This window comes from Diceros bicornis, chromosome 34 (assembly GCF_020826845.1).
Source record: "Diceros bicornis minor isolate mBicDic1 chromosome 34, mDicBic1.mat.cur, whole genome shotgun sequence".
Taxonomy (NCBI): domain Eukaryota; kingdom Metazoa; phylum Chordata; class Mammalia; order Perissodactyla; family Rhinocerotidae; genus Diceros; species Diceros bicornis.
Window position 1 is genome coordinate 27,059,505 of NC_080773.1, and position 12,292 is coordinate 27,071,796.

Here is a 12,292-nt window from a genome sequence, read left to right on the forward strand (position 1 = left end):
CTGAGTTCTTGAACTCAGCAGACCTTTCCCATCTCAGAGCCTAGAATCCGCTGTTCTCTCTGACTAGCTTCTAATAATCCTGTAGGTTTCAGCACAAATGTCACTTTCTCAGAGAGGCCTTCTCTGACTCTCTAATCCAAACTAGGTTCCTCCCCTGGTTCCTTACACTTGCTCATAGTATTCTGTCCTTTTTATTCCTGGCACTGAACATTTTAAACTACAGTTTTGTGTTTATTTCTTCATTGTCTGTGTACCTACTTAGACCACGAGCTCCATGGAGGCAGGGCCTGTGTCTAGCTTGTTTGCCTCATTATCTGGCATATGGTGGATGCTCATATTTCTGTGGAATGTGTGAACTGCATGCATACATGTGAGGTTTATAGAAACATCTACCTTGAGTACAGGATGACCATCTCATTGGTGCTGAATGGAGAACCATTAGATTAACTCATACATAATGCCCCAGGGAAAAGATGACCCCAACCACTGAAAATTACCAGCATCTGGCCCCAGAAAGGATGTTGTCATCCATTCTGAGGGGAACAATACACAGCTGTGGTCCATTCTCATGCCAGAATCTCATTCTCATTCCTTGCATGCCTGCCTTTCTGGCCAAGAAATAATGCAATAACCTCCTAACTAGGCTCTTTGCCTCCAATCTTACCTCTTCTAAATACATCAATAACTACTCCTAGGATGTCCTTTCACTGTGTATCTGGTCACTCTGCTTCTTTGCTTCAAATCTTCCAACAGCTTATAATTCATTCAATTATTTGACAAACATTTTTGAGAGCCTGTTTATTTTAGGAACTATTCTAGGTGCTGGTGATACAAGTAGAAAACAAAACAGACAAGATCCTGTTCTGGTAGAACTTACATTCTAAGGGAGTAAGGCTAAGTTCCCACCAGATAAAGCTCCAATGCCTTCTCTTGGCATTCAGGGCCCATCTTTGTGTCTTTTCTCCACCTGCACCTCTGGACACCACTTTTCAATCACTCTTTACCCAGGTACACCTCCGGTAAAGACACTGAAGGTCAAAGTGTCAGGGGGAAGGTCTTATATAAAGACAAAACCACAAAGCACTGAAGTTGGGATTCAATCCATATATGATGGCTACAAAGCCTGGTGCTCTGGGATGTATATTCCAGGTACTGGGCACACGGTAGGGGCTCAAAGCTACTTCTTGGTGAACCTATTTCACAGTCTCACATTTATTTTTCCTCCTTTAACACCATCCCAGGATGGGACATACTTCTTCTGGCTAACCCAAACAACAGATCATAGAGTTTGCCTCCAAAGATTCTAAGACCAGGTCTAATGGTAATCCTATTCAGTGGAGATGCAGAGTGAGGGACAGGTGGGGCTTGAGAGGGCTTTGCGAGCTGAGGAGACTCTGGGGGCTCCAAGTTTGTTATACTCCTGGGTTTCTGGGGTCTCTAAGGATTCTGCAGACTTGTGTAATTCCAGGGATAATGGGGTCTCCAGGTAAGAATGTAGTTTTCACAGGCTTTGTCAGCTCCCGTTTATCAGCTCCCGCTTATCTTTTCCTGGAAGTTTAGGGTAATGGGTGCTGCAAAGCAGGGCAAAGAAAGAAGGATGTTAGAACAGATCTAGAGGTGAGGTATCAAATCTAAAAGGACAGAATTCTGTCGCTCCCTTTGAGCACAGAATTAAGGCAATGTGGAGCAGGCATTGGATTCACCTTTCCTCACAATCCCATAGTTGGAGCCTGCAACCCTGTCTTCTCCTGCTGATCCTCCCTGTACATTCCCAGCACCAGGCGCCACCTGACTGTTCCCCAGACTCCTCTGGGAAGTTTTTCATGACTTCTCCAAGTAGGTTCTGTCCTTCCATCCTCCGAGAAACCATAAGCCCTGGCTCAGCACAGTTATTGCGAGGGTGCCTTCCCCACCAGCCTGGTTGCTCTTGAGAACAGGGTCTGCATCTGATCTGTTTCTGAGACCCCTGCATTGCCCAGGATGGAAATTGCGAGACACTGCAGGAAATGCTGGTGGAATTTAACAAATGCATTATTTATCCACCCAAGGAGGGCAGCAGGGCCCTGTGGTCTTAGAGAATCGTAAATGGTAAATAACTGTCCCTTCCAAGCCCTGCTGAGGATATCGGGTGCAGGAGGATAAATGAAAGAGTGACCTGGGCTTGGCCTGGTCTCCAAGCACTTCAGGCTGACTTGGGCCTTGGCATCTGCAGACTGTGCTGACTGCAGCCTGCCACACAGTCAGAGACCAAACCCTTTGGTTTCCGCTCTGATGCTGCAACCGCTGAGAGGTTCTCCTAAGCCTCTTCTCAATGGCGTGTGGGTGTGTGCATACTTTGCTGATTCTAATTACCCTTTAAGTTGTTTCTCTTAATTGTCTTCCCCACTCCAGGCCTTAGCTTCATTATCTATAAGATGATCTGCAAGCACATTCAGGCATTCTAAATGTCCTATAGGACTGAGAATGATAATTCCTTTAAACCCTGTATGTGCTTCTCCTCATGGGTCTTACTACCATTATTTTGATGGACTCGATTCCAAAAGCAATGGGTACTCACCAATATCCGGCTCTCAGAAGATGCGGTGATTATGGATTTTTCTGGTTCTTCAGGCTTCAGAGACATCTTGGGTTCTTGGCATGCTCTGACCTTAGGGCTCTTTTCTGCTTTGATCTCCCCAATTTTCTTTGCCTGCTTCATTCTAATATGTTTCACTCTATGGAAATGATCCTCCTGATCAATTCTGGAGCTCCACCTCCCTGTACCCCCAAATGGGCTCTGGTCTTGATCAGAAGTTCTGGTTTAGAGCCTCAACAATGCTACAGCTGGCCGTGTTATCTACGGCGAGCCACACAACTCTCTGGGAATTGGTTTCATACTCTGTGCAATGCGGACACCTTGCTTATCAGGCTGTGGGCTCAGATGAGGTCAGTTATGACAGGGCTTTACAAACTGAAAGGACTGTTGTTGGTCTTTACATCCAGCTGACTATACTTTGAAAATAGCTTCCCAGTTTGCCCTGCCACCTGCTCCTCTTCTTTTTCATCCCTGAGAGTCGGTCACTCCCAAGTCCCATCTCTCTGACTGCCCCTCGTCACTTGCCCTGACTCAGGCTTGGCTCAGACCGTCGCACCAGCTTCCTGTCTGGCCTCCAGCTTCCTGACTCTTGCCCTCTGGTCTCTGTCCCACCCCAAACTCACGCTTTCCTTCCCAGCTTAGCAGTCTTCTGTGGCTCCCAACAGGATTAAGCCCAAGACATCGGGACTGGCCAGGGTCCCCCTGCTGAACTCTCTGGCCTGACCTCTGGCTACTCTGCTCTTCTCACTCTAGGCTTCTAGCCGATATGTTTAGCCAAGTTTCAAGAGTCTTTATGAACCAACACCAAGAACCCTCTCCATTTTCATTTTTAGTCATTGATGTCACTCTCAATGCATCTGACACTGCACTGGAAATTGCTCAGATGTGTCCCTAGGCTCTGCATATACTATTTCCCACCAAACAAATGAGTGCTCAGCCCTCCGGGCCCACTTCAGCCAGCAACCTGGGGACTCTGCTGGTGTCTCTAGGGCTGCTGCTCCCTCTTTTGCTTTCTTCTTTATGAAATTCTCCAAAAGCCTGTGTCTTTGGGCCTGTTTTGTGGCCCAGCACAATCCTGATGGCCCTGGATTGTGGTGACCTGTTTTGCACCTCTTCCTTTTGCCAGACCCTCAGCTCCGCGAGGACAGGGGCCCTGTCTTTGCCTTCTCTGTGCCAGCACCACAGCTGGGGCCTGTGGGTAGCAGACTCTGGGAAAGGCTTACGGGTGAATTTTGACCCCAGTACTCACACAAGAGGCATGAGGCAGAGGTAGAGCAGCGCAATCACAATGACTCCACAGACAACGCCCTGGATCAGCCCTTTCAAGAAAGTCGGAGGAACCAAAGAACTCCTTCCTGGAAGCAGAGGGCATGCGAGAAAGGCTTCTCTCCGAAGACCTCAGAATCAGAGCCAAAGCTCTGCTCCCTCCCCTGTTCCAATGCCTGTCCCCATCTGCTCTTCCTCACCCAGTCACTGGGCCCCCTCTGCCCTCACTTGACATCAGTAGGATGCTCAAAGCATGGGCTCCACTTGGGTTCCTCCCCTCACAGAGAAGTCTTGTGCCCGTTTCTGGCTGCTCGGTCAGGCTGATAGTGCTGTTGGCCCAGGGGCCAAGCATGGTGGAATTCACCTGGATGCCTCCATCTGTGCCATTCACACCCATGAGAACACCTCCCATCCACCACTGCACGTAGGGTGTGGGGATCCCATGGAAGGAACAGCTGCATTGCAGAGTCTTCTCCAAGGAACAAGAGGAATAGAGCAGCCTGGCAGGTGCTGTGGGGAGGGAGAGTCAGGAGTCAGCAAGGCATCCTGACTCCTCTTCCGCTTCCTCCTGGATCCAGCCTTGTCCTTATTTATGATTCATAAGGAGCTTCAGACAGACTTTCTGGAAGCTCAGGAGTCAGGCCTCACAGATCAGTTCCCCTTCATCCTCTGTCCCATCTGGCCTGAACCTGAATGCTTGACCTTCTAGACTGATGGCAAGGGAATTTTCTGAGGATCCACATTTCTTATAATCCCTTATCTACTCCCACCCAACCCCAGGCTAGACTTCCCAGCCTCGGCTCCTACTTCATCTCTCTTCTTCCTGTCCCCCACTCTCCCCTCAGGCTCTGCCCTGTCCCAGCTCCATCTGTGATCAATTTCTCCCTCCATCACTTACTGTCTGGATGCTGTTGGGCAAGTCACTTTCCCTCTCTTTGCTCTTTCCTAATCTGAAACACAGGGATATTCGCTGAACCTGTGTCACACTATCATTGCATTGAATGCCCTCAGGTTTGCAGTATTCCTAGCTCAGTGCATGGTCAAGCATTATGCATTCAATAAATAGAACACCTCTCTAGATTTTTTTCTTCCCAATCCCAAGTGGCCTTCAATTGAGCATTTGTCTTAAGCAAAGATTGCAAGGCCATTTTCTAGATAAGAACATTTAGAACTGCCTTGCTCTATACAGAATAGGTAGGACATGTTGTCCATTTGGTGAATATCATGGATTAATAAGGAACAGCTCGTTAAGGTCTCCAATAATGAGGAATCGGTCCATAGAGTTTTCACATACTTTTTCATTGGAGTTGTTTGAGGTTACTGGAAGAAAGGGGTAATTTTCCTCTAAACAGTAGCCCTTGATCTTGGGCTTCTCATATGGGTCACTTGGAGGGGGGATGAAGAATTTGCAGGGGACTGTGATGCACAGCCTCTCCCCCACTGCTGTCCTCTGGATTATTTACTTTTACCATCTGGGAAAGCATGCCAGTGGAGAGCGACTGACATGCTGAAAACCTGACTAACCCTGGAGCTCCCAGTGTGTGCTAATGATATCTGAAACAGCGCCTATGCTCTCATATCTTCATAACACCCTGACTGAGCTCCCACCTTCACCCCAACTCCACTCTCTGGCCCAATGTGTTATTTGCCCTAGACACCCCCAGCCCTGCCAGAATCTGGCACACCAGTGTCTAATCCATATTGGTTATTGGGTACCCTACACACTTATGTCCTCTCTTCATACCCCCACAGCCCAACCCACCCCTGGCCCTGGAGCCTCGGCTTCCTCAGACATCTCTTCTGTCTGCTGCTTATCATCCCACTCACCCAGTGGTAGCAGTGGCTGCACCATCTGCAGCAGAGATAGTTCTCAGGAACAGGAGGGGCCCAGGACCTTTACTACGGCTGCTCTGACATCACAACCATATGGTTCAGAAGGGATGAGATGATGAGTAACTGAAAGAGGATATGAGGGTGGGGAGAGTAGAAAGTCTTCTTAGCAAGCTAGGGGCTTCAGTCTCTTTAGTCATCCTGAAGGCCTTTTCACCCTGAGAAGCAGGAATTTCCCGGGATAAGATGCTCAAGAGCGTCTAGGGACGGGCAACACCCCTGCTATCCTCTGTGAAGCCCCAATGCCATGTCTCCTTTCTTCTTTCTCCTCTAGTCTTTCATTCCCAGTCCCAGCCCCCTTGGGAGGGACTCAATGACCAGGTCCTTTGGGCTCTCTCTCAAAGCTAATGATGATCCACGGAAGGGTTGTGCACTATGGAGGGACATGATCAGGTCTGGGGCCCACGTGAAAAATGGCCTGGAGGGGGAGCGACTGCAGTCCAGGTGGCCAGGGAAGAGACGAGTGTGGTGGTCTGGAATGAATGACGCGCTTGAGTTGGTGTATGGGCTGTGAGGGATGGAGGGGACGGGACAGATTTAACAGATCTTTGGGAGAATGAAAATGGATAGGAATTTCCATTGCTGATAGGAAAAGTTCCAAACTTCCCTGCAAATGAGGTTCTCCATAATTTTGCCTCAGCCTTGCCTTATATCTCCCTGTGCCTTTGCCAACATTTTTTATGCCAAAGGGAAAATGCTGCCTTTTCTAAATTTCACTCTAAACAAACCTGTCCCATCACTCAGGGAAATCCCCCTTTCATAGCTTTTCCTCTTGCAGCTCCCCTCTACCCACATTCAAATCCTAGAATTTCAAAGCTGAGTTCAATACCACTTCCTACACGCAGCCTTTCCTGATCTCCCTACCCAGTCAGAAGTTATTTTCTCTGTTCTTTTCTGGGGAAATAATCAATTTTTTTCCCTCATAGTAGAGTTATTTGTTTTTGTGCAAGTGCCAGACACCAGCCGTTACCTGTCCTGCACTCCGTTACTAACATATCCAACTTTGTTAATGGGCGCAATATTGCAAGCTAAAGCACTCCTTTGTCTACCCTCCTGTGCAGTTAAAGGGGACCACGTGACATTGTTTTAGTGGAAGTGAGCTGGGAATTCCTGGGAAAGTTTTGCCTTCCTGATATTGTCGTTTCCTTCTTGTCACTTCCTTCTTTCTCCCTAGAATATGGATGTGATCCTGGAGGTGGAGCAGCCTTTTGGCAACCGTGAGATAACCAGGAGGATGAAAGCCACTCATTAAGGATGTTGTAGCAGAACAATTCAAGGAGCTTGGTTCCCTGATGGCCTGTGGAGCTGCTACACCTATCCTGCACATCTCCTTATGTAAGGAAAATAAGCTCTCATTTGGTTAGGTCACTTTAGTTGGGAAACTAATGAAATAATCTTACTAAAGAATCTACCTGAGAGTGACCTCTTTAAGGGAAGGCTCTACATCAAAGAGACCTCTGTGCCCTCCATAGCGCTTAGAATTATCTTGTTTGATAGTCACTGATAAAATGTTCAAATATTAATTTCATCCTTCTTGAAACTATCTCCCTCCTACTGTTTTTTTTTTTGAAAAGCATTGACTTAAGAGTAGGAGCCCTGGCAAACCCAGCCCTGATTATGTAAGCTATGCCACTGATTCATTGGAGGACCACAGACAAATCCTTTTCCTCTCTGGGCCATGAGTCCCTCATCTCTGCACCAATGCCTGGTAAAAAGGCAGGATGAGGGCATGCGCCCCCAGTTTATAATATTTTGTGGCAGACACTGTTGGCTGTCTGACCCAACAGGTATGCCAGCACCATTATCCCTGTTGCCTCCACTACAGTGGCTGAAAATAACAAATATTACTGTTCCCAGGTTCCCTTACATGTCCCAGTGGTCAGGTGACACAATTATGATCAAAGAATCATCAGTATACTTTAAAGAATAACTTTTCAACCATATCAATATTTTACTGTTCAAAAAGTTCAGTTAAGGGGCCGGCCCGGTGGCGCAAGCGGTTAAGTGCGCGCGCTCCGCTGCGGCGGCCCGGGGTTCGCTGGTTCGGATCCCGGGCGCGCACCGACGCACTGCTTGGTAAGCCATGCTGTGGCGGCGTCCCATATAAAGTGGAGGAAGATAGGCACCGATGTTAGCCCAGGGCCGTCTTCCTCAGCGAAAAAAGAGGAGGATTGGCGGATGTTAGCTCAGGGCTGATCTCCTCACAAAAAAAAAAAAAAAAAAAAAAAAAAAAAAAAGTTCAGTTAAACCTAGAAGGGGAAAAAAAGAAAACTCTAAAATTGAACAAAAACAGGATTAAGTGAAAAAATGAAAATAATGATAACACAACCACTGGAAAAATGCCTATTTCAAGTAACTCTGAACACAGTGCTCTGACTGTACTGTCTTAAGGGTGACATATTCGAGGGACAAAGAAAACTTAATCTTCACGTGGTATGTGTATTGTTATCAGTAATACTGGTATTGTAATTTTGAAACTATTTATCTTTTAAAGATTTTCACGGTAAGGAAAAAGATAAAAAGTATAAAAGACAGTAATTTAAGAAAGTAAAGTTAAATTTTTATTGGCAATATAAATACAAACCCTTGGTTTAAAAAACAAATTCTATTTCTGTATTCTGTTCATGGAAACAGACTAGAAGCAATGATATAGCAATGTCCATAGCAATAAACACAGCTCACATCTAGATCTTGGCTTCTAAATAATATTCATCAGTGTGCTGGAGCCTGAGTAAACCAGCTTATAAGAACTGATTATTAAGTTTTCAAGAATGCTGCAGTCGTTATTAAAAATTAAATTATGTAAATCTTTAGTTATATTAAAAAGAAATGTTATAATTACTCAAAACTGATTACTTCCTAATTTTTCTAATGCATTTTACTCTAATCTATGTTCTTGAGGTTATTTACATCTTCTGTATCAATATGATGGAAATACTACATAACGGTGTTCTACTGTGTCTCTTCCTAATTCCACATCATGGGTTGGTAGCTTAAATTAACTATAGAGAGAGTATTTACACAGTGGAAATTGGTAATACTACAATTCGGGGCTTTTTTTTTCCCTTTGAGATCTGGTTATTAAATATTTACCAGCACACAATAACTAATATTTCCCACTCAAAGGAACCCATTCACCTTGGAACTGCCATCCATAAGCCAAACATCTCTTTGTTGGTCGATTGGGAGCTATTCATTGGCACCACCCATTCATTGGCAATAGGATCTGGCAGCGCCTCAGGCGGTTTACAAAGTCAGTGCTGGGGGAAAAGAGGCCACCTGCTCGTGAATACAATGAGTACTTCCTTGAATTCCTGTAGTAGCATGTTTATCTATAAACCATTTCCATTTCATTATGGAACTCTTCTGGGCATGGCCTTCCTTATTATTGTGTTTGTCCAACATTACCAAAGATGTCATGAGAATTTCAGGTTTCAGGTGACGGGATTCAGGGCAGGCCTCCTCAAGATGTGCTACTCTGGGATACAGATTATTTCTAGCTGAAGACAATAAAGTCTCAGAAGACTCTGAAAGAAATTTTGACCTCCCACCTCACTAACTGCCAAAAAGGATTTAAGATAGAAGGCCTGTCCCCAGGACAGGCCATCACCATAAATAACTCTGGGTATGGATAGACTGGGAGGGTCCTTGCTAGGCTCATTCTTATCAAAGTTCTCTTTACCAAACATTTGTAAGGAAATGTACATTTGTAAGGAAAACCTCTGTTTGTAAAGGTATCTCCCTCTCTGTACTGGGAAGAGTGGCAGATGACCTCATCTCTGGAAACTTATCAGTGCAGAAGGTGGGGACTTAAATCTGCATAATAACCTTAGTCTTGTTTACTGTGCTTTTCTGGTAATCTCCCATAACTGACTCCCCCCTTCCTCCAACATCCTCCTTTGTCTTTAGCTGGAGATAGTATTTAAGATGGGAACCTCCGCCATTTTGTCGAGTTACCCAGCTTTTCTGGGTCTCTCCCATGTATACATGTTATAAAGCTTTGTTTGATTTTCTCCTGTTATTCTGTCTCATGTCAATTTAATTTGTACCCTGGCCAGAAAGGACCCAGAGTGGGTAGAGGATAGTCTTATTTTATTTTATGGATTTTAGGATTATTTTATGTCCTTCAGTCATAGGGGCCGTTTCAATTAAAGCCCCAATAGCCAGCTAGTTGTCTTTGTATTGGAAATTTTCTGGTCAAAAATCCCAACAGTCGCCACTGGGTGGTGCTCACTGGCTTTGCATAAACTCCAGTCTGCGTAAGGATTCCAAGACTTTTTTTTTACAGTAGTTATATGGGTAGGGCTAGCAATATTCCCAGATACAGAATATGTGTCTTCCAAAATCCAAACAAACCAATCAAACACTGGGCTTCTAACACTTTTTTTCCACCAGATATCCTGTACTTTTCAAGTTAACAACCTTCGTGGGCTTGGGCAATCTTATTGGTTCCCATTTAGCATGTTGGATCAACATTGGTTGAAGGGAGTATTTACGTGCCTCCTGTTTTATAATACCAGGAAGGGGAAATGTTCCCCAGTCAGACACTATCTATTTACATTCAGGTAAAGGAGGAGACACATGACCTCACATAAAATCTGTTCAAACATTCCAATTTTCATCCAAACTCTCACCTTAATCCCATCAATCCTTGCATTCCCATATCTTCCCAATCTAACCATAACTCCCCTTAGGACTCACCAAGAGGTTTTAGAATTACAATGCATGGGCTCCCATGTTAAGGAGTCCCAGAAACATCTCTTCTGACCATTTTACCACTAATGTGCATAAGGCTTTGAGTCCCCAGCTGGGGATGGGGCCAAGGAACCCGGGCCCTTTTATTGATCTTTATCTTGATTAGATTATGGGACCATCACCTCAGGCAATTTCAAGTCAGGTTTCTCATTGTCATATTTGCCTTCTAGTTTTTTAAAATTCCTCTAAACTAGGGTAAACAGGGCGGACTTGATTAGGGTCATTCAGTGTTGAGGACTATCTGGGGTTCTCAATGGTCCACCCACTCTCCAAGAGCGCTGCATTGAGACCTTTGTTTTGACCCCATCAATGTCCACTTTATTTATCCCACTTCTTAATATAACCGTTTAAAGATTTCCTCCCTGTTGGGATGAGTCCCCTTGACTCTTCCCTTCGTCTTTCTTCATTCTCTTGTGAATCACTCTAATTTTCTTTGCTATCTGTTGTTTCAACATAACTTTTCCCTTTAGTAGCAGGCATGAAGCTAGCAGCTGTAGCTTGGACTGGACAGAACCCAGGCTTGGCCCAGCACCAGAATCGACTCTAGCCCTTTTGTTCACTTTCATTTTAGCTATTATAGATAAAAATAGCCAAAAGACTGTATATTTAGCCTGTTTCTTATTATTTTGCATTTCCTCATGCATCTGGCGAGTCAACTTCTTGGGGGTTGGATCCACAGTTTTAGAAAAAAACATTGGTAAATTTTATCTCCTGTAACTAATTCAGAACAGTTGCATTTCCATACCCGTTGGTGACCTTGGTGCCATTCAGGAATCAAAAGTTCATCCCCTGACCTAACACCCTTCCTCTTCCCAAACCATGTGTTTCAGTGAGTCAGCTTGGTTCTCATGAATCTCATTTCTGATGCAAACTGCAAAGTCAGGGAACAGCCCAACAAGACGCCCTCACTTCTAACCCAGCTGCAGATTTCAGGGGTCTCTAAAACTACCCTCATTTCGGACACAAAATGCAAGTTTTGGAGTCCCCAAACTATCCTTAGGTTCAATAATTCACTAGAAGTACTCACAAAATTCACTGAAAGTTGTTATACTCAGGGGTTACTATTTATTACAACTAAAAGATACAGATTAAAATGTGCCAAGGCAAGAAGGACATAGGGCCAAGTCTAGGAAAGTTCCAACTGAGATAGGCAGGAAGCTAGATAGGAGCTGGGAGCAAGGTCTCTCCACCAGGCAGCATCCTGATTACCAGGCAGCGGCTTTTTGGATGTGCAGCACTCCCCCGACCCTGACCAAGAGTAGCTGCAAGCCTCATTATACCCTCATTTGCACTGCGGTTTTGACCCCCCTTGTGAGGGATCACTGCCATGACAGTTCTGGAGATGGTTATGTAAGGAAAAAAATCTCCCCCTCCCGACGTGGGGGGTGGAGACAATGTTCCGCTCCCTCGGCACATGTTCCAAGACCCTCACCCGCCCCTGGGACCCAGCATTCCAAAGCCACTGACCACCACAACTTCCGTGCAGTTGATCCCTCAAGCCTGTCAGCCCCTCCCCTTGGGGCTGTACTTTCGCTTTGCTAACAAATCCTCCTCTGTTAAAACTTCTGCTGTGTGTCTGCTCTCAAATTCTTTTGTGTCTGTGGACCTAGAACCTGGGACCCCACCACACCAATCCCACTGGTGCTGATGACACAGAGAGCTTCCAGTTGTCCTTTCCCCGTGGAGTCACGGATGGCATAACTTCAATTTCCTGGCAACGACGTGTGACAATATGCACAGAGTATGACAACCAGAGAAGCTCACCCAAACCTTGCGTCCAGAGTTTTTAGTGGGTCTTCATCATGT

At 45.5% G+C, this 12,292-nt stretch overlaps 2 protein-coding genes across 2 annotated transcripts in view; both read right to left on the minus strand.

Annotated features, from left to right (window-relative positions):
- The window catches only part of LOC131397257 (SIGLEC family-like protein 1), a 41,685-nt gene that overhangs the window by 21,628 nt on the left and 7,765 nt on the right, over positions 1-12,292 (minus strand). The gene's annotated exons all lie outside the window — the stretch shown is intronic.
- On the minus strand, positions 1,578-4,367 carry SIGLECL1 (SIGLEC family like 1; the record flags this gene model as incomplete). The annotated part of the gene is made up of 3 exons (XM_058530744.1): positions 1,578-2,714; positions 3,825-3,930; positions 4,070-4,367. Coding segments are annotated over 3 exons (669 nt in total), but the record flags the coding sequence as incomplete, so codon positions are not given.